The sequence below is a fragment of the Athene cunicularia genome (genome assembly GCF_003259725.1).
Source record: "Athene cunicularia isolate RWA chromosome 11 unlocalized genomic scaffold, athCun1 chr11_part1, whole genome shotgun sequence".
Lineage (NCBI taxonomy): Eukaryota > Metazoa > Chordata > Aves > Strigiformes > Strigidae > Athene > Athene cunicularia.
This window is the reverse complement of record NW_020799113.1, coordinates 8,204,856-8,229,500: the sequence shown is the minus strand read 5'-3', so window position 1 is coordinate 8,229,500 and position 24,645 is coordinate 8,204,856. Positions and strand designations below refer to the sequence as shown.

Sequence of the window (24,645 nt, the reverse complement as noted above, 5' to 3'; positions counted from 1 at the left end):
AGCGCCAGGGCAGCTGCGGGGCTCTCGCTGCTGGTGCGTGCGCCTGTGTCTGCATGTGCACACGCGCTTCGTGTGTGTGAGCGTGTGGGGGCACACACGTGTCTAAGGCATCTGTCTTTGTGCACTTGTTTGTCACCAAATTAAGATACTGCGTTACCTTATGCACATTGAATTGATGCAACTAAATTGGCTGGATGTTCTTAAGCCCTGAGGGTGTAATGAGATTTTGTCTCTTTTGCCCATTTCTTCTTCTTTTCTTTTTTCAGAATAAGTCGTCTGTTTAATGGCACAGAGCCTATTGTCTTGGACAGTTTAAAACAACATTATTTCATTGATCGAGATGGTGAAATTTTCAGATATATATTAAGCTTCCTAAGGACATCTAAGCTACTGCTCCCAGATGACTTTAAGGTAAGGAAAGCTATAGTCTGCAATCTGTTTTTTCCTCCCATTCTGTCATTTGTTTTGGTGCAGGTTGGTTTGTGTGCTTGACCTAAACACACTTAACTAAATGTTGCTGTTTATTGTTAGGATTTTTAGCACTTGCGTATTACACCAGGGATGCTATTATTTAATAAATGGACCAATGGTTGTCATGGATACCATAAAAAGTTAAACGATGAAGCTTATGGCTAAATCAGTTTTACTAAACTAATTGTATTTTCTCACATTTTTAGCTTATTTATCAGGGTATAACAACAATTAAGAAGCAACATCAGCAACTAGCACTTACCAGGGTTTAATGTTCAGAATCTGAAAGAAATGCTTTAAATTTGGCTCTTAGAGGCCTTAAATTGTATAAATCTTTTTCTTGTTGGTATAAAAAAGAAACAGCCTTAAACAAGCCCATGAGGATTTGTGTTAGATATAACTGATGCAGATACTTTGATTTCAGGAAGTAGTCTTTTACACAATTTATGAATGTCAAAATATTCTTGGGAGGTGGAATTTGCTGAGGGCTTTTTAAGGAGCAATACATGTTTTCTATGAAATAACGGCACTGGTTGTTGCTTTGCAAATCCTGATTGTTTAAATGCTCTCCTCCTAGCCTTGTTTATTTGGTTTTGCGCTTACGAAACTTGCGACATTGTCATCCTTATGTATGAAAATTAGAAGACAAAAGTGTCCCGACTGTAGATGACAAGAGTCAACAAAAGGACTAACTCCAGGATGAAATGATGAATAAATTGGGATGGCAACAGGGATCTGCTCAGTTAGAGGATGTGGAGAGTTACTGGAGAGGAAAATTCCCGTGCCATGCAGTGAGATTTCACTCTGCATGTTGGACTAGGTAGGCAAGATAATTTGGCCAGTTATGACTGAGTCAGTCCAGATTTGTGGTTGCTGTGGTGGCTTTAGCTTTGGAGTACAGCTGATCCTCATGCTGTAAACTGCTCCTCAGCCATTCTTGCCTAAGTGACAAGTATAATTATATTTGACGCCAGCATGGGAGTGTTTACAGTTAATGTTGAGCAGACATGCTGTGCGATGGGAGCACGCATCTAGTCCCAAGGCAGGGACGTGTTTTGGCATTCATGGGGGCGGTTTGGAGCTCCAGCCCAGAAGGGCTGTCCTGAGCACTGATCTTTTTGGGGAGCGGTGGGCAGGTCGGGGAAGCTGGCCTGCGGGTTGGCGTGCTGTGAAGCAGGGTGAGAGCCAGAGCACTGAGGGGTGGATGCGAGAAAAACTCTTCACAGAGAAATGGGAGAAAACACGCAGGTGAAGCTAAAGACCAGACCAGTCCTGTGGACTGTAAGATGGATCAAGTAGAGGAGGGTGGGTGGAGAAGTGATACAGGTGAAACACCAGTGGGATGCTTTAGCAGTTGTGTTCTGGACAGTCTAGTGGGACAAGGAGGCATGAGAAGAGAGGGTAGAAGAGAGAAGAGAGGAGGTTCGAGCTGATCGTGGCCTCAACTGGCATCCAGGTTTCAGAGGTGCTGTGAAACAAAACCAGCAGGATTCAGTAAGAGCCTGGAGGTGAGAGTGCCGGTGGATGCCAAGGACTTGTCTGCACAGCGAGCCGCTGGCACGGCTGGGAGAGACTTGGGAGAGCCGGCGCTGTGCCCAGGCTCAGTCCGTTGTTCCAGACCATCTCTTTGCATAGGGTTAACTGTATTTTATTTAGTTCCTCCCTGGGAGAGCTTTAGAGCAAACCCCAGGCTAATGAGGGCTCAAGAACAAAGCAAAGTATTGCTAGGTAGGGAGTAACTAAATAAAAATGCATAGAAGAATGCGCTGCAAAGCTATATTAAAACTGCATTGTAAACGGATTTGACTTCACAGAAATCGTGTAATTTTACCAGCATGATTAAAGTGACAGAAGACAATAATCAAAGGCAGCAAATGGAATCACTCGGTGTTTCTAAATGCAAAACTCTATTTAAGGTATAAAACCTGACAGGTTTTCCAGTGAGACTTGCATTAAATGTTCTTTATGTCAAACAAAGCATTATCAAGTGTTTTGAATATTTATTAGTTTTTACCCCTTAATTTAATCAAGCAGTTTATTAGCCTCAAGGTTTAGCCAAGTTGCTTTTCAACTTGAATTGCTGCTCAGATGGTTATTTTGGAAAGTTTGGAATGTTAGTACCACACCAGCGTTATTGTGTTTGCTATTTAAGTGTTGTTTTCAGACTAAGTTAACACTGAAATGCAGAGAAAGTGGCGTATGTGTTCCTGGGCTAGTGATTCTTTATTATCAAGTCTGACTGGTGTGTTTACAGTGAATATTAATTACACTTCCAACTACTAATAAGCCAGAACTTGAAAGTGTTTAGTAACTGACAGGTCTCCCAGCTGAAAGCAACACTCTAATAGTTCATATAATTTTCCTGGGTTGGGGGATTTTAAGCTGCATGAAGTATGCTGAGAAATTATTGAGTCGTTTGGCTCCATTCTGCTTTGCAGTCAGCCCATGCTGAGCGAGGTGATGGCGAGCAGCCCGGAGCTGCTTACAGCTCCCTCTTCCTGCACCCGTTCAGAGTCCTGAGCATGGGACTGTGACACCTTGAGCAACAAATGTCCACAAGCGGAGTGTGGAGCCAGCACCCCTCAATCTGCTACGCTGCTGGGTTACGGGGTGGCTGGGCCAGCAGCTGCCCCTCCTCTGCAGCCTAAATATTCTCTGCCTTGATCTCCACACACCACCAGAGGTGTTTCCTCAGGACATTTATGAGCAGCATCTGTCTGTCCCTTTCCCTGCCAATACATAATTTCATGCAAAACCAGGACCCGTCGTACCTACTTATTCGAGACTCACTCCCTGCTTAGAGATTGTCAAACACAAACAGACATAGGCAATGTGTATGTTATTACTCCATCTTAAGGAGGGGGAGAGCCCAAATGCACAGGACATCTGAATTTTGTGTGGGTTACAGGTGTCACCTGTAGCCACCACATTAATTTATTAATATCGTTTTAAAATCAGTGTGCTTGCATCTAAGTGCTCTCCAACTGACCTTAGCAAATGGTGCAGTTGTCATCATGGAAGTGAGCAACTTTCTCTCATAGCCAGGAGTCAGATCTTCACAGCACTAAAATATAAAAGAAACATTGAGTCAGGATGACAGTTTGTTGTTTCATGTAACAAAGAATAACAAGTGAAAAATGGGCAGAAAGAGCTATTTCAGCCTGTTCAGGAGTCAACATTAGGTACAAAAATAAAGGACCTCTTTAGTACTGAGAGAACAGCATCAGGTTCATGGGAGGCATGATTTTACAGTTTCTGTTGGCTGTCTCTGCCTGTACTTAGCAGATCTCTCCTGACCCACTGGCACGGATGTCGGAACAGCAGCACAACTGGCCTTGCAGTCACACTTCCCGTCTCCTCCCCAGGAAGAGGTCACCCTTGTCAGAGGTGACTGCAGAATTTAGCCAACATGAAATCCTCCAGAAAAAAAAGGCTTTTCTACCAAATCATGAGCAGAAAATTATATTGTGAAAGGCAAAGAAGCTGCATCTTTGAAAGATCTGTTTACCTTTCCCATGAGATCTAAATGTTGTCCAGAAGTTGTGAATGGAGAAGGGCGGTGTGCATCCCGTCCGGCTGCCTGCTCCTTTTCCATGTGACCTGACAGAACTTCCCCACTAGTTCCTACAAAAGCTACAAGAAGTCGAAGGCTCGTGGTAGCTCATGAAGGTTTTTTGTGGTACTTTATGGCAAAATCAGAGGCTGGACTGTCCATCTTCCCTTTCAGTCTAGCAAGGAGCATCCTGCTTGTGAGCAGGTGGGAATTACCTTCGGAGTAAAGCAATTTTCCTCGGCTAAACACAGTCAGCTCCATTAGCTACAATACACAGTGCTTGGCTCTGGGCTGTGCTGCCACAAGGTACACTGCTAAGAAGCTGGGAAGGTAGGGAAGCAATCCCTAGAAGAAATGGGAGATGCATCATTAGTCCTGCAGGACAGGGAACTCCTGGATACTGTATAAAATCTGCTGCCTGCTGCTCAGTGTCACTGCACCGACACTGGGGCTGGAGCCCCCGTGAGAGAGGGGGTGCAGTGTCTGTATGCATTTATCACTGTCCGCCTGGGACAGAAGCTGTACCAGGCTGCTCTGAGGCTGAGGTTCAATGAAACTGTGTGCACTTTGCCCCTGCGCTAGGCAGTTACCCTGGAGCTACTCCTGTGCCTGTTTCAGTGAAATGTGCCTCTTCTGGATAGGTCTAAGAAGATTCCTGTTTGCATCTGCCTTTGGTAACTTATCAAAGCGAGCAGCTTGGAAATGTTTTCTTGCAGCTTCTGTGGCACCTCCATGGTGAGGTCCCTTGTGAGTTGAATTCTTCTGCTCCATAGTTCATGTTGGACTTTTACAAATCATCAGGGTAGGATTTTATATCTACAGTGCAAGAGTAGAACTAGCTCTGTCAGTATTACCTGGGCGTCCTGAGCATCTTCTGTAGACAATCCAGAGATGAGTGTTGCTTCCAGTCTGGTCACAGATGCAGAATACTCTGAACGGTGTCTAAAACCTGAATGGGAAGATTTTACCTAGCAGTGTGATGAGTCCATTACCCTGTCCAAGCACAGGCTTTGGAGAACTGGACCCCCACTCTGTGAGCCATTCATTCTTTGTTACTGGTTCTGCAAAATCCTCTTCCCTCCCTAAATACCTTGTCAGATTCCTTAGTGGTGCCCAAGTCACTCAGTGCAGAACCACCAGATGTGTTGTTGGAGGAGCCGGGGCGGGTCAGGGCGGTGGGGCAGGCTGTGCTGGTGGTGGCTGCTCAGGGGCAGCTTGTGGTACATGGCATGGGGGGGTCACAGAAGGAAGGGTCACTAGGGGACAGCAATGGATTTTCTCTCTCCTAGCAGAAGACGCTTTTTTATCCCCCTCTACTTGTTACAGCACAACAAATTCTCTTTATTGCCACTGCCTGGTAATAGGTGCCCAGACTCCCTCACACCAGACGTGCATGTTGCCTCTTCGCACCAGCACGCCTCAGATTCCCAGCTTCTGTTACAAACCCCTTCTTCAGGTGCAGAACCCTTTCCAGAGTATTTGTGCTCAATCCTAAGTGTGGAATGGCCACAGAGGTGAGACCCCTATTTTAGAAAGTAACCAACACCTTGACTTAAGCCAGGCAGTTATGACGAGGCGCACACCTTGTCCCACAGAGCACGTGATGCTCCAGCACAGCCCTGACTTCCACACAGCCATCGGAAGCGTGGCTGTATTGTTCTGGGAACAGTAATAGAAAAGCTGTTTCATTTGAAAACTGGTTGTCTTATCACAAAATGGTATCGGAATATAAAATCTATCTTGTTTATGTTAGGAAAAATGCTGGCTAGCAGAAGTCACTGAAGAGCTGCATTTGATGTGGTGGGCTAATAGGTGGCTGTGGGGGAGGCAGAGGTGTGTGATCCTGGTTTTGTTTGCTTTATGGCATTACTGTTTTGGCCTGGGGGTGCTGGACCATTGAACTCCTGTGATTCAGGATACTGTCAGCCTTGTCCAAAGCCTGGTGAAGTCAGTCAAAAAGACTCTCATGAATGTAATGGGCTTTGCATCCAGCCTCAGGAGCAACTGTACCTCTCTCTACTTTCAGAAATGAAGCACTGGGTTTTATATTTCTGTACCACCTCTTCTAGGTTTTACTGTTGAGTTTTCTTAGCACATACTCATTTGATTGACCTTGCAAATAATATGTTATTTTATAGCGACCATCAAAAAAGATATTCTAAACCTAGTTTTTCAGGACCTACTGAAAACAGTGGGAGACTTTTCCTTCCCTTCAGTAAGCACTGGATGCTCCTGTTCACTCCACAGCATTACATTTTTCCTCAGCACTGCATGTTTCTCTTTGCTCAAGGAAGAGATGCATGGGACCAGCAGATGCCCAGAGAACATCTGATAGGCACACACCACTGTACTGAATGCAGTTAGGTGGTGGACTGGTGCTCCAGTGTCCTGCATGAGGAAGGTCTCGAACATTTGGGGCAGGGGTTGGTTTTTTAATTCAGGCCACTAGTCCCTGTAGGTTTAAAGGAATCCCATGTTCAGTAACCAGGGGCTTCTCCGGTGGACAGAGAAAAGTAGGAATGGTTCATCAGAGTGCTGATTTTGGGGAGGGGGGAAAATACCTTCCATCAGGGGAGGAGGCTTTGGGGCTGATGTTTTACCCGAGACCAGGTCATGCAGCCAGTCTCCACGTCTCTTCGTCTGGCCTGTTCCCAACTGACAGTTGTTTGCAACATGCTTTCTATATGATTTCTTCTTTAATCTTCCTGTTGTTGTTCATCTTCCAGCCACTTTCCACGAATGTGTTTGTTGCCCACATTTCTTCCCACTTGCTGTTACCCCTCTTTCCTCTCTGTGCTCTCTCCCGTCCTTTCTTCTCCCTTAGTGGTGTGCGTATTGTCCAGCCTTAACAGACATCAAAGAGATGTAAAGGATCAGATGTCCCTTCTGTCATGTGATAACCTTGCCAGTGTCACTATGAATATTCATACATCTTCAGGCTGTAGGCAGCCCTGGGGTGAAGGAGCACCTCTCCACTACCGGCAGTGGGTCTGTGGTGCCAAATTTGAGCACAGCTAACTGCTTTGGTTCAGTAATATCCTGCAGCAGCAGATTTTGCAGGTTAATTCCAAGCTGCTGTGAAGAGTTGCACCTTTTTGTGCTGCACATTCATTGGCCTTTGATTCTCCCTCTTCCCCGAGTCCTGGAGCAGTAGTGCTGCTGTTATTTTTTATGTAATTTTGGTGCCCATTTCTTGATTACTTCTTGTCATGCCCTTTTTTCCAGCACAAAAGATTCCAGTCATTTCTCTCTTGTGATTTTTCATTTCATTTCATTGCAGTGGTAGAGAACTGGCCTTTATGTCCAGGTATTGACTTACAGCATACCCCACAACAGTCACATAGGGTACCCACAGTGAGCATTTCCAGCTGTAAACAGACGTAAGAGCCAGGAAAGCAAATGGCAGGTCTTTGCAGAGAGGAGGTGGTGCCGTTCTCTTATTGCTCCTCTTCCCTTCAGGAGGCTGAAGGAGGCGGTGGGGCCAGTGTAAGCGAACTGCCCTCTGGCTGCTCCCCCTCTCTTGGTCTGGTGGGCACTGCTGCCTCCTTGGGTCTGGGGAGCTGCTGACACCCCTTACGACTACATACTCTCATGTGTTTAAGCTGAGGTAGAAAGATCTGTCAGAAATCTGATGAAAAATTTTTAATGAGGATGTGCAGAAGACATCTCAATCAGTGAACTGGGAATTGGATCAGGTTGGGAATTTGAATTGCCCAGAGCCCAAGTGAGCTGATGGACAAATGGCTGCGAAGAACTGTTTCTTTTAAGTTGCTGGAGTGCACAGCTGAGCGCCCAGCCAGTGGGATGGTCAGGTCACTACCTCCATATAATTTACCAGGCTCCAAAGTATGCTTTGAATACATGAATAATCATGAAATGAAGGGAGCAGCTGAGCTGCTGTAGCTGAATTTCAGACTCAGCAAAGACAGGTGAGAAGTGAAGCTGAACTGACATCTCTGTCTTGTAACACGTGTGCGAGAGGTGACAGCGAAGCCCGAGATCTCCTGTTGTAACATCAGGAGTGAGTATCTGAGGCCAAGAGTGACGATTAGGGCTCAGGACATCTCTTACAGCAGCAAGCTTTGCTTATTGCAACCAGTTATTTTGATTTCTTAATCCAAAAGTAAAGCCTTCTGGCATTGCGCTTGTGGGATAATAAATGAAAGAATAATTCAGTGCAATGGGAACTTCATGGTCAGCTCAAATAGATTCAACACTAACACAGTGTGGCTTTCTGTGTAGGTGTAAGACGAAGACAAGTATGTGGATACCTGTTGCCTTTGCACTCTTGCTGACAATACATAAGCCTAAGTAGGTCAAACAGGAACAATACTCATTTTTAAAAGAGAACTATAAGCATTTCTAGTTTCTCTCTCTCCCTTTTTTTTTTTTTTCCCAGGACTTTAATCTTTTATATGAAGAAGCAAAGTATTACCAGCTGCAGCCAATGATTAAGGAACTTGAGCGATGGAAACAAGAGAAAGAACAAAGGAAACATTTCCAGCCTTGTGACTGCTTGGTCGTAAGAGTGACTCCAGATTTGGGGGAAAGAATTGCATTGAGCGGGGAGAAAGCTTTAATAGAAGAGATCTTCCCGGAGACTGGAGACGTCATGTGCAACTCCGTAAACGCAGGCTGGAACCAGGACCCTACCCACGTTATTAGGTTTCCTTTGAACGGATACTGCCGGTTGAATTCAGTGCAGGTAATGGCCTTTTGGTGCTGGCTCATCTATTTGCTGGGGTGGTTTTTTATTATTTTGTGTTCAATTATATGCAAATTATTTGCTTCTGCCCAATTACCTTCAGTGCTTATACTGCAAGGAGACATTTTCTGCCTGGTGAGATCACAGTCTTTCAGGTTTTCCTAAGTCTAAGCAGAAAAATAGATTTAGATTTTGTGTATGTTAGTGCCATGCTGGTCTCATAATGGTGTTATACTGATAAATGCTAATTTTTTCATCAATGTATAGCCTGCAGCAGTTTTTTTTTCCTCCAAAGTGCCCCCAGGAAGAAAGAGAGAGTTCCAAAAACTACAAAAAAAAATCTCCACACCATTTTATAGAAAATGCAACAATGTGTAAATGCATAATTTATGTCTCACTCATAATTAAATGATGGTGCCTGCGGGATGGACTTAAAAAAATTGATCTCTGCTCTTTTTTTTTTTTTTCAAAAGGATGTTCTATAAAAATTGCCCAGAGTATTTTAAACAAAATGTATTTCATTTTATACTCAGAGTTTTGACATTAGGTTTAAAATTAAACATATGAAATAAAAGAAGATAACTGGACAGATAGGTGGATGGTAGTGGAAATAAATACGTGGCTTGTGTTTAGGCAGCAGCCTTATGGGCAAGAAATGCCATTTCACAAGGGATCACCGCCACTGTGGCCAGAGCCTTGGTGCTGTAGCTGTCCTTGGGCTGTGGAGAAGGAACAGTGTTGATGATGCTGTTCACTTGTGCCTTAATTAACAAGGGCAAAACAGAGCTCTTGGTTTTTGCATGTATTTCTCTAAAGTGCACTGCAAATACTTGTATTATGGAAAGTGAAATCAGCCTACAGGGGAATTATTTTCAAAGTTACCGTCCCCTGCAGACAGGCTGTGGCTGCAGACATTAACTGGGCTGTGGGAAATGCCATAGTGGTCTTGATAAACTTCCCTGTGGGCAAATACCCACAGAAGAGCTGGCCCAAGGGACAGACTGGCCAGACAGGTTGGGGAGGGAAGCAAGGCAGGGCAAGAGCCTAGAGGCCGTGCTTCCTTGCGGTGTTATTACAGAGCAGGGTAAGGCACCCTCCATCTCCCAAGCTGCCAGGTGACAACATTTCTGGGAGACCTGTAGTTACCAGAATATGTAAAGGTGGATGGAGTTGTTTTAACAACCTGTACTAGACACTGGTGCCTCCCTCCTTGCAGCAGCATTCCCTGGAGCACCGATAGACACCTTTGACTGAAACCAGCTATTTTTGGTGATTTTGGTTCAAGACTCCCAAGTGTTTTATTTGGTTAAACTCTAACAGTCTGGTGCCTCTGGTTAATTTTGCACAGTCCTTAGCAATTTCACGTTTGTCAAGGTTTAGAGTGGCCTGCCCCAAAACCCGAAGGCTGGAGGTGGGTCAGAGGCAGATCTGTTTGCTGGCAGTGGGAACAGTGATGAATTCATCACTGTGCTGGGTGGAGAAGGGAGCAGCTGCAGTTTAGCTAAGGTAAGTGGATAGGGAAGCGTGTTTGTGTCTCAGCCACACTGTCCATGTGATACAGTCAGATGCATGCAAGAAATTGGAATAACTGAAACAATAAAGGGTCTCTGCAAGCCACTGAGGGGTTCAGCACTGCAAGCAGCCAGTCGAAGCTCTAGATGCCCACATGGCTTAGCTTTTGGCTCTGTTTTATCCACAGTGGCGTACTGGTAGGAAACGTGTGTTTGTAGTAAAAGCTGAATGCTAATTATTTGTATTATTTGAATGTGTTTTGAATTCAGTCAAAATTCAGACAGAATCAAAGAGTCTCTTTGCAAGTTCATGTTGTGAAAAAAAAAATTCTGTCAGAGAGTCTACCGTATAAATAATATTATTAAATTACATCATTTTACTAAATTACATCATTTTACTATGTAATTAATAGAAAGTGTTTTCAAACACTTTCTGGAAAATGATGCATTTCTGAGACCAAAGGCTGATGAAATCAGCAGCTAATTATCATTGGCTCTGATGGACTCTGGTCAGCACACAGGCGCTGCCCTTCCCCTTCCCAGGATTTTTTGGCAAAGCAATATTAAGTCAGAAGGTGGAAGTACAGTGAAGCAAATGCACAGACTTAAGGGAGATGGGTTAGGAGAGGTAGTGGTTGGAAAAGCAGAATCATTTCCAAAGACTCTCGAAGAGTGATGCAGTAAACCCGTCTGCTGTTTCCTGAGATACACCACTTTTGTCTCCCTGTGTCCTGCTGAATATATTTGGTAGCACAATTGCAATCTTTTAAAATTCTTTGGATCTTTGGAAAATATTTTCATTATATGTTTTGTGTCAAGAACTGTGCATATTAAACAAAGAATGTCAACACTGAGTGCGTAGTGTTAGCCAAAAAAATACAGCAGCTCTTAATTTGACGCCCGTTTGTAATTACACTAGGTATAGAATTTTCTTAAGACTGACACTGTTTTTTCAACTCCTTGCAACAGTTTGTGGTGGGATACATGAGCTTACCTTTGAGAAAATTCTCTGATGCTTGTATATGTTGAACATTGAGTCTTCATAATTAAGAATGTATTTGTTAGTATTCTGCAAAATTTAAATGAAATGCACTAAGTGAAAGTATCATGTTTCTATTTGGAAAACCTTCCAACTAAATCAGATGTGCTCGGAATACTGGAAGACAGAGTATATTAAATCCTAGCACAAATCCTCTGTTTAATACTCTGTGTGTGTCTCCCTATACGTAGGAGAATCACAGCTGATACTCACTTTTTGGCATATTCTCTTGGAGATTTACAGGAAAGTAGCTCTGATGTGGTTCAGGGACTCTTACTGGTTTCCCTCTGTCTGTATCTTACCTTAAGAAAAAGTAACGTGCATAGAGCCAAATTCACTAAATGGCATTTAAATCTGTCCATGTTCAACATGCCATTTAGTCTTGTGCGACGCTGGTGCATACAAACCAGCGCTCAGCACACGTGGAAGCTGCCTTTAGGAGCCCTTCTCCACAGACCTGAGCTCAGCCTCATCCCAGTTACACTTAAAACTCTACAGTATTTAAACATTCTCTGCATTGTTTACAGGATTTGGCCTGTTTTGTTTCTTGCTGAGAAAATTGATGATACCAAGGTTTTTAACACTAGATTATAGCCTGCAGTCTAGTCCTTTGAGCACGTAGGTAGCAAAAATGAATCGCTTTGTTCTGTGTGGTGCTCTAAGGTGTAATGTCTACCTGGATTGTGTGTTTGCAGAGAGCTGGCTTGGTAAAGGAGAGCCCTATGTTAACATGCAGCCTTCCATGGCTTTGGACCAAGGCAAGCCAAGGGCACCCCCGTGTTTGTTTTGTCTTACAAGCAAACTGATTTAAAAACTGTTTTAGCAAGGATTTTTAAGTCACGTCTCTCCCTCAAATCTTACCTGTCAACCCTCTGTTTTGCTATCCAGTCAAATGGAAGAAGCCTCCTTTCCTGTGGCTGGGCGGCCTCTCGTTCTTCATCTGGCCAGGTCTAGGAACAGAGATACGTAATACAGTCAAAAGACACTTCAGCCTGTGAAACAGCAGTCTGATGAGGTCTTATTCCTCCTTCCTTCTCAAACTCCTGCCTTCCTCTTTGAGCAGGAACAAGGGTTAGTGTCTGCACCCCATTTCTGTCCTACAGGCCGCATACAGCCCGGACAAATAAGAGTTGTAAGCTTTCTCTCTCTCATATATTTTGATAACCCAGTCTCCCACCCCTTCTTTTCATCTCTCCAGGTTCATTTTTCTTCTATACGCTGGAGTGCTTTTTTGATCTTTCTGTCCTACAACTTTCTTACAGTATAAAGTATCTAGAAATCAGGGCAAAAGTCAGTGAGATTTGGCAGATGCGACTTTCAGAGAGCGTAAGTCGCTGTGTCCCCAGGCCAGGCAGAGCTCCTCGGGCAAGTTGATTTCCAGCAGATTCAGCATGGCTTCAGCAGAGCTGAGCTAGAGCAGCTCCTTTCCTTCACCTGTCCTCAGCAGTCAGGGTAGCAAGTACAAGGTTTTAGTTACCACTAAAATTCCAAACCATGGATTAAACTGTGGATGACCTCAAAAAGCACTGGTGACCTCAAAGGAGGGTCCCGCAGATTAAAACCAGCAAATGCTGCTGCCATGGTTTGCATTGCACTGTGCTACCACCTTGGATACAGTTGTGCTTTTGAAATCAGTTACCCTTAATAAAGGCTCCAAACTGATGTTTCTGGAGAAAGCAAAGCCAACATTCAGGCAAAAGAAATGGTGTGCTAAGAAGAAATGCACCATGGCCTCGTGTGGGTCTGTGTGTGAGGGTGCGGGCAGCAGTCTGGTGTGCAGATCTAACAGTCCGCTTGGGCCTTCAAACGTAACACCTGTAAGTACTGCTCAGTAAGCGTAACTGCTGAGGTGCTCACAGGGCTAGTAAACCCAAAAAAGAAATAAAATTCTTTGTATAACATAAACCCATGAAATGTAAGAGTCAGCTCCATCTGAAGGTGGGTATAGTGCTCAGACACTTCTCTAGGTTGAGTGAAGAAGTTTATTTTTAAATAGTTTAGCCCTGTTGTTGTGGGTGGCGGATGGCTGTCACATGGGGACGCCGGTGTTACCGAGGTCTCCGGATTTAGTAAATCACTGGGTTCACTTGCCAGTACAGTGGGCCCACATGCCATAGCAATGGAAGTGGTACCTTGGGGAGCCTGTTACAGAACGGTACAGGCTGCTCCCCGTGATGGCATTTTGTCGGTAGAGAAAAACGCGGGGATCATTTTTCCTGGCTGCTGGCCTGGTCTCAGGAGAGCCGCCAGCGGCAGGGAGGGAGCATGGCATCTCCTGCAGTGGATTTTGCATCGCAGCTCTGCTGAAGGTGGGTCTGGCATCTGCTCTCACCCAATGCTCAGAAAAGTCTGTGTGCGTCCTGCTCTGCTGGGAAACCGTATATCAACATGCTCACGCATGTGAAAACATGGCCCCGATCATATTGCCAAGATCAGTATATCCTAGGGTAATGTGCTGTGTGACAGTCTCAGAAATTAAAGTTGCCTCTGGGTTCCTTAAATTCATGCATCTAAATTGCACCAACTTTTCTTTAGAAGGAGAAGGAGAAAATACATACTTGGGCAATACAAATTAACCTCGTTCTTGGGCCAGAATGTTTCCCTATTGTCCACGTCTTGGCTCTGCATCCCATCCCTGCCATGCTTTGCTAAAAGCAGTGGTCCCTTCCAGCAAGGGAAAATCACAGCTGTGACTTCTGTGAAGATCTGGTGGAAGTGTCACTCAGACTCCTAAGACATTTTCATCTGCCAAGGAAGAGCTGAGAAATATTTTCAACCCCTTTCTGTAAGACTGTTCGTATTATTTAATGAATAATGGGCACTTTTTATTATGACTTAAACCCAGTGTTGTTTTCTATAAGCAGTAAGAGATAGCATCAATATCACCACAGTCCAGTATTTTACTATATAATGTACTAAGCTGCTCTGCAGAGTGCTTATTTGTTTGATTAATTTTTGTTTTCTGCAGAGGTTTGCTGAGAGCGAGACTTTAATCACAGTGTAGTCATTTAAGAATAAGTTATAGAATTATAGCTGAATAATATTCATTCAACAAGGACTCGAAAGACTAAATCCATCATTTAGATCCAGTGCTCCTGCATGCTTTTATCACTAAAATTTGCTAAATATTAATCTGATTTTTTTCCCCACGTTGCAGGTGCTCGAAAGATTATTTCAGAAGGGATTTAATGTGGCAGCTTCATGCGGTGGTGGGGTGGATTCCTCTCAGTTCAGTGAATACGTGCTGTGTCGCGAAGACAGACGACCACAACCTACCCCAACAATCAGAATAAAACAGGAGCCCCTGGACTAGACCCTACCCGTACTCCTTTGTAACCGTAGAAGTGTTTAATAGTCCCTTATGTGAAACTCTTAAGGATTTGCAAAACAGTATTAGCAAACAGATTTTGACTTTATGTTGCCAATTAGTGGTATTCTGAAACTACCTGTCACATAGCCAGCCATGAAATGCATTTGAAAAACCAGTTGTCCGTTTTTCACGATGAAATTCCTGAGCATGCTCAGCATACGAGGCCTGCTGGGAATGTACTTTGGGCTGAACAGCTGTGGTGGTGTAAAAGGCAAAGCTTCAGAAACCCCTGACCCTAGACTGGACTTCTACAGAAAGAGCAATTAAAGCAATTTTAATAGATCAGCAGGAGAAATGGTTCTGACGGCCTTTCCAAGAGTACCCCAGTGCTGTGACGCGTGGAAGCGGGCGCCTCCGCGAGGAAGACGGTACACTAAAAACTGCACTGAGTATCTTCCCTGACTGCCACACCTCCTTCATATCAGACGTGCTTTACACCTCCATACATTACGTTACACTTCTGTGATTGTACTCACTCGTGCTAGCAAATGGCTTATTTTTATACAACATTTCCAACTGAAATATCTCTCTGTGGACAGAATCCAGAATCAGAAAAGGACTAATTTATAGTCAACTGGTGCTCAGTACTAAAACCCCCCCCACAAACAAAACAAAACAGCGACAGAAAATTTGACAAGGCCGATTATGGCAACATTTGCAAAAGTAGGGATCTGGAAGCACAAAATAAAATGCCAGCCACCATCAGACAAGGGTCACATACCTAACATGGAGCTGTAGTTCTCTTAAAGCCAGTCTTGTTTTGTCTCAGAAACTGTTAAGTTTTGCATCATCAAAGACGCGTGGTTCTGCCAAGCCAGCTCTGCCACCCCGTTACTCATTTACTAACCATGGTAAAAGCCCACATTTAGGAGGAAACAATTAAGAATTTTGGACAAGCCTACTCTTTATGGGTTTGGAATTTTTGCAAAAAGATGTTAAAACCCTCTACTGCCATTGTCCGATGAAAGCAGGCCACCTTTTGTTTAGAATTTTTCCTCTATTATTTTTAAACTATTATTAAAATGCCGATTCTGTAGCTGCCCTCTGTGTAATGTTCTCTTTAACGAAGCCCGCTGTCTGCAGGAGGTTACTGCTCCTTCCATGAATCGGTATCGACTCGGACTTGCAGGGCTTCCTAACTCAGGAGACAGCACCATGTTTGCCAGGTGCAAGGTTATAAATAGCATTCTGCTAAATCCTGTTTATTGCTGTTTAGCATGATTGGGTCCTCAATAACTAATTCATGTGTTAATCACAATTTAGTTTCTCCCACATTAATTTATAGAATACTGTTGTAGATGATGAATTTTAATTAAACTCTTTTTAGATGCATAAATATGGCCATATAGAACAAGGGACAGACTATTAAGTGGTCAACAATTCTTTAATGCCAAATGATTACAATCAGGCAAAATTTAAAAATCGTGTTTTTCAGACTAATATTTTCAAAAGTGAAGAGCTGTACTGACTATCCAAGGTACAATCTAGGCAGGGGTCTAATTTTTGGAAAAGGGCTGGATACTTCTCCGTGGAAAATCAGACCTCTGCAGGTTTTCTCACCTTGGTTACCCAAATCAGAAATCTCTTCTGGAAATCTTAGCTGATATGTGTTGGCCTGCTAACTTAGCAGAACAGCTGAGCAAATCTGTCTACTTTAAAAGAATTGTAAAGTTATTTTATTTTGTGGTTTTATACTTGTATGACATTCTAAAGTTGCTAGGCATTGCCATATTTGAATATATGGCACAACATTCACCTTTGTATGTAAGATATCTGTAGAATTGTATATTATACATTTAATATTGTAAAGAACTTAACGTATAATTGTCATGTATTTGTGTATGCACATTTCTTATACAGTACTTCATGCCATAAACATTTCTGTAAAGTAAATGATGAAAAATAAGCAAGTAGGGTGGAACACTCACTGTATCTCCCATGTTGTTTAAAAGAGGTGAGAATTTTGATTGTGTCTCCTCCGGCCTTTTGCTCCATTCAGCTTGATGTAGCCATGTCTTACAAAAAGAAAAAAAAAAGTATTTTATTTATTACTTTCATACATTGAGTTCACTTTAAGTTCAGAGTATCCTTAAATAATCTGTTTAGCTTTTTTTTTTTTGTCCTGTATACACTTTTGTCCTGCCCCCTGAGCAGGGAGAGTTAGCACTAGCAGCGGCTGAGCGCTCGTCTCTTGGCGCGTCCTCTCTGCTCATTACCTCTTGGCCAGGGGAGAAGGGCCAACCCCTCCCGTTTACATTTAAACACCGGGGCCCAGTTCTGCCTCCCCCGGGGTCAGCAGGGGCCCTCGGCAAGCAGGACCAGACCCCCGGTACCCACCGAGGGCTGAGCACAGGCAGCTCTTCCCCAGCCTGGAAGCGGGATGATGCTTTGAGATCGGTGTAGAACATTGGAAGTATTTCTGGTTGGTTAGTTTGGTTTTCTTCAGTTTGTGTTTACCATATTTTTTTAATAGCTCAATAAAGCAGCTCCAGTACTTAGGGCAGCTTGCTAAGGTGGCATCGTAAAGGGTTCCAGGCCGCGCCAGCCGAGTTAAATGTGAACTTGAGATGGAAAGTTTGAGCCATGACATCACAACATTGACTGCAAAGTAGCACTAAGGCAAGGAAGACATGTGGAAACAATCACTTTGTTAGAAGAAATATGCCTTTAAAAAAACCCAACTAGGACACGTTCTTTTAGTTAGTAACTTCAGGTCACTTATTTAAAAGTTTATTACAGTTTCATTTATATCTTTTTTACTTATTTCCCTATATTTTTAGGCAGCAATATCAGCAAAGACTGATTTGAATTTTTACTTCTGGCCTTAAACCATAGCAGCATAACTTAATTAAGAACATTGCTCAGCATCACTAAAACAGGTTTTAAAATACCATAGAAACTCCAGTAAAGCTGTGGTGCACAGCCAGCAAATGTTTTTATTATGAAAGCCAAAAAGTAAACGTAGCCTGTTTTTTTCGCCTAATTCGATTAAACAAAATTGTTCTGATTCTCTGTTGCTGAGCACTGAAACTGTGGCTTGAAGAACACAAGTCTTCGCTAGCACTTTCTGTACAACCCTCTTACACCACCGTGCTCCCAAGTCTCGGACAGAAAGCGAGAATGTTATGTTGTGCTTATTGGACTAATCGCTTTTGAGAAAGCAACTGTTGAGTGCATTCATTCACTGTATTAATAGCATCGAGGTTTGCTGACAATTTTATTAGATGTTTGACAAAGGATAAGAATCAGCACAACAAAACATTGAAGTATTTGGTTTTAATATTTCTTTGTGGGTATTCTGTTAATATTTTAATGCAAAATGTTTCTGAACAGTGCTTAAGAACTACAAGACAATGTGAAATTCATGTTTGATAAATTAATGCTGTATGTCACTCAATGTGTTACTTTAGTAAATTGTTTTATTTCTTTACAAAATAAGTACAAATAAGGGAGTATGTTTTCACACAAATTGGGGGTATTTACGAGTATGTACAGAAATCATCAAAATAACGTAATTCTAATAAACACAAGGCCTTTATAAACAATATGTACAAATTATCAATACATTTAAAACATAATTTTACACTTCCTGGCCTTAAATACCTTATGAATAATCTTTTGGCTAAATAGCAGCAGTATAAATTTTCTTCTGCTTTTCATAAACCTTAAAAAATAATTAAAACTTTTGTTTTTAAAACTATTGGACAAATAGTTCTATTTGTGCTTTCGCTATGGTTTCCCATCAAAAAAAAAAAAAAAAAAAATTGCCTCAAAAAAGTGGCAAGCATAACACAGTAAAAATTGAAAAGATAAATAAGCAAATGTCTCCCTTCCATGGTTACTGATAATACTGTTATGTTGAAGTCCAACAACTTGTGCCCACCTGCCTGCTTACTATTCCTGTCCCATACCCATTTAAAAGACTCACACAGACTTCACGTGGCTTCGGTGTGGGCCCCTTAAATTCCAATTCAGCAAAGCATTTAAAAAGCATTCATCCACCTTTAAGTACTTAAAACTACTCATTATGCTTAAAGTCATGCGCTTGTTCATGAGCCTCTCCGGACTGGAGTCCTCGGGTCCAATCGTCCAAGGCAAAGGCATCGCCGGTCCCTGCGGCGCTGCCCCGGCCGCGCGGCGGCACCGGGCTGCCAGGGCTCACCCGCCTCTCCAGGTTCTCTACGCCTGGAACCGGCCCCCAAAACTTCTACAGTGACTTTAAAAATCCATATAGAATACTCTAAAATCTTTACTGAACAATACTCTCTTTTAAAACCACCATTAAACCATACTCTTTGCAATAAATAAATTAAAATATTTTTTAGAAAATAAAACCCAACTTTGATTCATGTTACTAACCAGCTGCTACAAATGTGCAAAAGGTTGAAGAGATTTAGAAAACAACTGGAAGCTAGTCAAGGGAACTCAGCTGGGACCCAAACGTACAGATTTCATACACTTAGGATTTGGTTGAGCAAATGGCTCAGGAAATGAGCTGTGCAGTAAAAGCAAAAATCCTAAATATATAAAATTTGTGAGAGTGTGCAGTGGCTATTCTCTTAACTGTGCAAAAACTTGCAGTTATAACTATTTTAAAATAACAACAGATATCACCATGATTAGTCAGTGGAAACAGTGCTAGTAAAACTAAAAAGAAAAGAAAACCAGCACCGTAAGTGAAAATGCAGATTAACACCGTGGTTAGGTCCCAGTCCTGTGGCCCTGTCCCAGTTCTTGCCATGAGATGGTTCAGGTGAGCCACTGCAGCTGTCTCCAATGGCGTAACTTCAGGGCCATCTACTTCAGCCTCACCTAAAAGGGCCAAACAGAACAAGACTTTGATGTCGGTTTTATCTGTGGATTTAACATTTTAAAACCTTTTGCACATTTTTTTTTTTGTGTGGGTTTGTTGGTTTGTTTTTTTTTTTTTACATAAAGGGAATTTATTGCATGTGTCTGACAATTTTACAAAACAAAATTACTGGAACATTGACTTCGGAAAAAAATAGAAGGCACATTAAAATGACAGCTTTTCAATGCAAGTTGAGCTTCTGTATGGAGAAATCAGTACAATTCTTGGCTTTATTTAAGCAGAGCTCGATAGAGCAGGAGAGAATGGCTTGTTTCTCTTTCCTGTTCCATGTAGAAGATGAAGTCCCTGAGGTTTACGCGAGTTATCTTCTGTCGTGCATACTGCCTGGATGAAGGAGTCCCCAAGCCAGCCTGACTTCCACCAGACATACCAAGGCCCTACAAAGAAAACACAACAAAGTCAGAAGTCCTGCAACAGTAAAGGGTTTCCGTGTATTCTCAGGTTTACTACTACTAACTGCTGGATTATTTTAAACATTTTAAATGAATTATTATGAGCCTAATTCTGAAAGTGTTACAGGAGATTTATTTTTTTCTGTTCTTCTGAGTCTCACCAAGTTAACCCAAGTAAAGAAACAAGTGAAAACACATGTGAGGCCAGATCTTGTTCATTCACAACGTGGGACAAACAAATCTCGACTAATTCTCCTGCTAAAGTCATGTTAACTGTAGAAGTATTTGACCAGTTTAATTTCAGGAGCCTTTTAAGGACAAAACCATTTGCAGCAGATAGAGTCATCTTTAGTACATCAAATGTGTGCAGCATCCTGCTCCGCATCCTGGGTCTAGGACTGGAAAAAGTTGAATGGTGTGTCAGGATGTTGCTACTGCAATAGCCTGCGCAGCTGCAAGTCCCACGGGGACCCCGACTCTCTCCGCTGGGTGTACTGAAGAGAAAAGCTCAGTGTGGGGAGATACTGAACAATCCTGCTCGAATACACAACCAGTGTTCAGCTGAGAGATGGAAGATCTAAATAGAAAGATCACAAATACTCAGACGTACAATGATGACAAACATCAGTATTTTCTAAAGCTATGTTAAATAATTTTTGTTTGTTTGTTTAAATTGGTTCAAAGGTACTGAATACCTCATCCTGGCTTTCTGTATAGAGAGCAGATTCACAAATTGGGCCTGAGAACACTGTGATCTGAATATTTAGAAATTGCAAGGACATAATTACAGACTCTCTGCAGTCTTGTTGAGTTTAAAACTGAAACGTGATACATGCGCACATTCAAACCTTTTTTCATCCTTAGGAGACCATTGTTTTTATTAATGCCAATTTATTTCTGGCAAAACAAACTGTTCTGACTTAGAAAAACAGCTTTTAATCTCTAAAAAGACTTAAATTATTTTTCAAACCTCTAAGACATCTGGCAAAGTTTTCAATACTTTTAAAATCCCAAATTTATTTACTGCTGCTCTTAATAACCTACCTTTCTTTCCTCAGGAAATACTTACTCTAGGATCTTGATTCTAGCCATTAAAAATACAGTTAAGTGTAATTTTACTACTGAAAGATTGTAGAGGAAACCTATACGGTGTATTGGAAATAGGATGTGGCACCGTTTTCTCTGTTGCTCTCTGTGTACCAGCAGTCAGATCCTTGCAGAACTATACCAGTCCAGTCATTTCTCCTATACCTTGTTATTAAATTACAGTAGCAGGGCAAATCCTATTCTCTCGTAACCGCAAACACAGAAGGCTTAATGTGGCAAAATGAATGTGGCTAAGCTTGCAGGCAAGAGAGGGAGAATCCCACAACTTCTGAGCACCATGAGCATTTCATCTGAGGGATTCTGTTCGCCAGTACAGAGTAGTTTTGTTAATAGATTAATTGATTTACCACCTAACCTCGCTGCTCATTGGAAAAGCATGTGCTGCAGCTGCAAGGGTTGCTCATCCATGCTGAAGCCAGACATACCCCCAGTGCACAATCCACTTATTTAGCAGTGCTCTGAATTCAGCCTTTACGCCAAAATGCTTTGCATTCCTAAAAGAAATAGCATCATTTAAACTTACACTCTACCTTCCGCAGGTCTGGAACAATACTCTACCTACCTTAAGCTGCACTCTGACCATGCATCTACTTTGCCAGGGCTGTTGCCACTGTTTCTAACTCTCCAAGAAACCACTGTATATGTATTTATTTTAAATCAAGCTGACTCAAAAATTGTTTTCTTTCTTCTCTGGTCCCCACATGGTACATCTCGCCTCCCTGCCCCAAGTAATACTTACTTCAGATTCATCCTGACTATAGTTCCTGTGACAAACACACTTTTAAGAAATATGGCCACCTTAAACTAATTAAAAATACTGTCCATAGCATACCAGACTAGAACCATCCTGCACTTACCAACAGAAAAGCTGCTGCTTTTTTTTTTTTTTTTTTTTTTTTTTTTTTTTTTTTTTTTCTTCATACAAAATAATTTCTTGAATCAGTTGAGGTACATTTACAGCATATAACTGCTTTCTGTTTGGACAGAGTACTTGGAATTAAGATGTGGTAACTCATACTCACTGCATTTATCACCCGAGATACTCAACTTTTAGGTAAGAAGAGCATACGTTCTTAATGTAACGTCATAACATGAATGAAGTGGTGCACACTCATGACTGCACTTATGAGCCAATCAGTTACCTGATAACGTCTTGTAATAGTTTCACAAGGTGGAAAAAATTGTAAGAATGATTTTAGAAAGTACAGAAGCACACCTGTAATCTGACAGAACAGTAATTTGTATCTGTCAATATGATCTCTAATTTAAATTAAAGACCAATTTGTTTGGTACTGCATTGTACTCAAAATTATTCTGCAGATGCTGTATCAAAAATGTAGACTACTAAATGCCACAATTTTTTAATTACATACACAAATGGAAGCATAGTTAAAATTAATTGCCAAGAATAGTCGAATTGAAATAATGCAGATTTTTCTCAAGAAAAAATCACATTTTTTTATCAGCATGACAGACTTTTCATTAACCCAGACAAGCCCTGTGTTGTCTGTATCTATGGCAACTAATAAGAGTTACGAAGATAAAGGCTCTAATAAAAAAAAAAGAAGGTTGTAAATTGTTTACATCCTTTATTTCCTGGCCTGCCACACCCAAGCTATTACCAAATCACACCCACTTAAATATACATCAGTACTAGTTTTGTATCAGTGAACTTCTATTTATAATTTAGGGGAAATTTAAGATGTTCCAGACCAGAAAAAAACCCATTTAATTTATATATGAACTCTTTCTGTCTCTTCAAGATTGCTTACATGCAGGAGTTGGAGTGACTTCTTATCCCCTTCCGTCTGGTTCTCTCCTTTTCCTCACTGCCTCTTCTCCTTTGCTGCTTCAATCCTACTTTCTTGTAACACACCAAGGTGACTGGTGACTGCCTTGAACTTGGCAGCTGCAAATCCCACAGCACAGCAGAGAGCAAACAAATCATTCTGTGCTCCACCAGTTCCTCGCAGGGCTACAGAGAGGTGGACTACAATGGGGCTTTCCAGAGACCACCACACAACTCCTGCTCCCAGTTGGGACTGAAGGGAAAATCAGCTCACGGAAAATCAAATGCAGGAATCTGCAAAAATGCCATGGTGCTGTGCTCTCTGTTAACCTGTAATCCAAGACCCACTGAAACAGTTCAGAGTCTGTCTACTTTAATGGGCTTTAATGCACTTCAGATATGCACAGCTGATGTACATATAGCTTACACTATTTTAAATAACAGTATGGCACTGTCAAGCGTAATTCAACTGTTGGAAGCTACCTAGTTTGAAATTACGGCTTAAGAAGAAGAACCATGATAATTACTGGTTCCGTATACACATTTTGAAGCAATTCTGAATCTATGTCAGATGTGACACAAGATTTGGGCCACCGATCTCAGCCTGTTTGCTATTTTTCTCCATGAGAAAACGCATGCTGTTGGAAAAGCATAATAAAAATGGTTCAAAATAAAATAGGGACCAAAGACATGGTAGAACACTAGGTAAATATACAACAATCTGCCAAAGAAACATGCTCTCACCCTAGTGATAGGGTAGAAACTAAAACTGATAATCCTGTGCGCAGAGGAACTAATGCAGCTTCATTTCTCACAGATGTGTCACATTTCTCTGGTACTGCTTACCACAAGAAACCCGGCTCCTCTACAGAGTGTTCATTACCCCTCACCTTCTGCAAAAACACTCTCCAGCCGGCTGTACTACCCTCCACCTATCACAAACTCCCCCTTTTCAAAACAGTCTCAGAACTAACCTACGGTCGGCTCTTACTGCACCCTCACTTACCAGCTATGGGGCGGGTGACCCACCCGGCTGTGTGTGCTCATCATCCACCCAGCAGACAAGTAGCCCCCAAGCCGAACTTACCCCAACGCTTGCTCAGCTCACACTGCAGCCTCTTCCTTGCTGTTGAGACCAGCACGTCCCTCTTTCCTATATCCAAGCCAACAGTTCACATGGGAAGTTGTAGGGACTTAAAATCATCTCGAGCTCCTTTCCTACCTCAGTTCCCCATTTCTGATGCTCCCCCCGCCCCCGATTTGATTAGTATTTCCTGAAAGGTTTAAAGGCTACTGGGAAAGAGGACTGAGAGACAGACACACCTCTTCTGAAATTTTCATGGACAAACTCCTTTACTGCTCAGAAAGTAAAAATGCCTTTGTGCATTAAATTATAATAATTACAGCAGCAGGTGTATGAAAATTAAACCAAAGAACTCTCAAAAGTGTGCTCTTGCTCGCTCAAGTAGAAGTGCTTTCACATAAGAAAGCACACGTAATAAAAAATCTACACTTATTTTTATAATAATGACTTCTACTATTGAACAATTAAATCTTTTTTTTTTCTTTCACAAATCTGTGTATCTTCAGCTTTGAACTACAGAACCATGAAAATACAGTACGATATTCTTGTCAGGAAACACAAAGATAAGGGCAAGCAGAAGGTTGCATTTAATATTTTATCCATCCTTCCTTCACCAGAAAACAATTCAGTCCTGACATCTCTCCTTTGAACACAGTCTTGAACTGCGGCTATTGCTTCTCTGTGACCCAGACAGACAAGGCAATAATGATAAAAGATCTGCTGGTTTTCTTCCCAGGCTACATGGCACATC

General features: G+C 42.2%; 2 protein-coding genes across 5 annotated transcripts in view; one reads left to right on the top strand and one right to left on the bottom strand.

The window, feature by feature from the left end:
* KCTD15 (potassium channel tetramerization domain containing 15) overlaps positions 1–17,325 on the top strand; it is a 38,930-nt gene extending 21,605 nt beyond the window's left edge. For both annotated transcript variants that reach the window (XM_026856572.1, XM_026856573.1), the window contains 3 exons: positions 267–411; positions 8,424–8,729; positions 14,437–17,325. In XM_026856572.1, the coding sequence (XP_026712373.1) occupies positions 267–411; positions 8,424–8,729; positions 14,437–14,592 (607 nt within the window). In that variant the 3' untranslated portion in view covers positions 14,593–17,325. The remainder of the gene's footprint in view (positions 1–266; positions 412–8,423; positions 8,730–14,436) is intronic.
* A 982-nt stretch (positions 17,326–18,307) lies between these two features.
* Positions 18,308–24,645, bottom strand: part of LOC113484284 (transcription initiation factor TFIID subunit 4-like) — a 148,929-nt gene continuing 142,591 nt past the window's right edge. For all 3 annotated transcript variants that reach the window (XM_026856570.1, XM_026856569.1, XM_026856571.1), the window contains one exon: positions 18,308–19,899. In XM_026856570.1, coding sequence (XP_026712371.1) covers positions 19,732–19,899 — 168 coding nt within the window. In that variant the 3' untranslated portion in view covers positions 18,308–19,731. The remainder of the gene's footprint in view (positions 19,900–24,645) is intronic.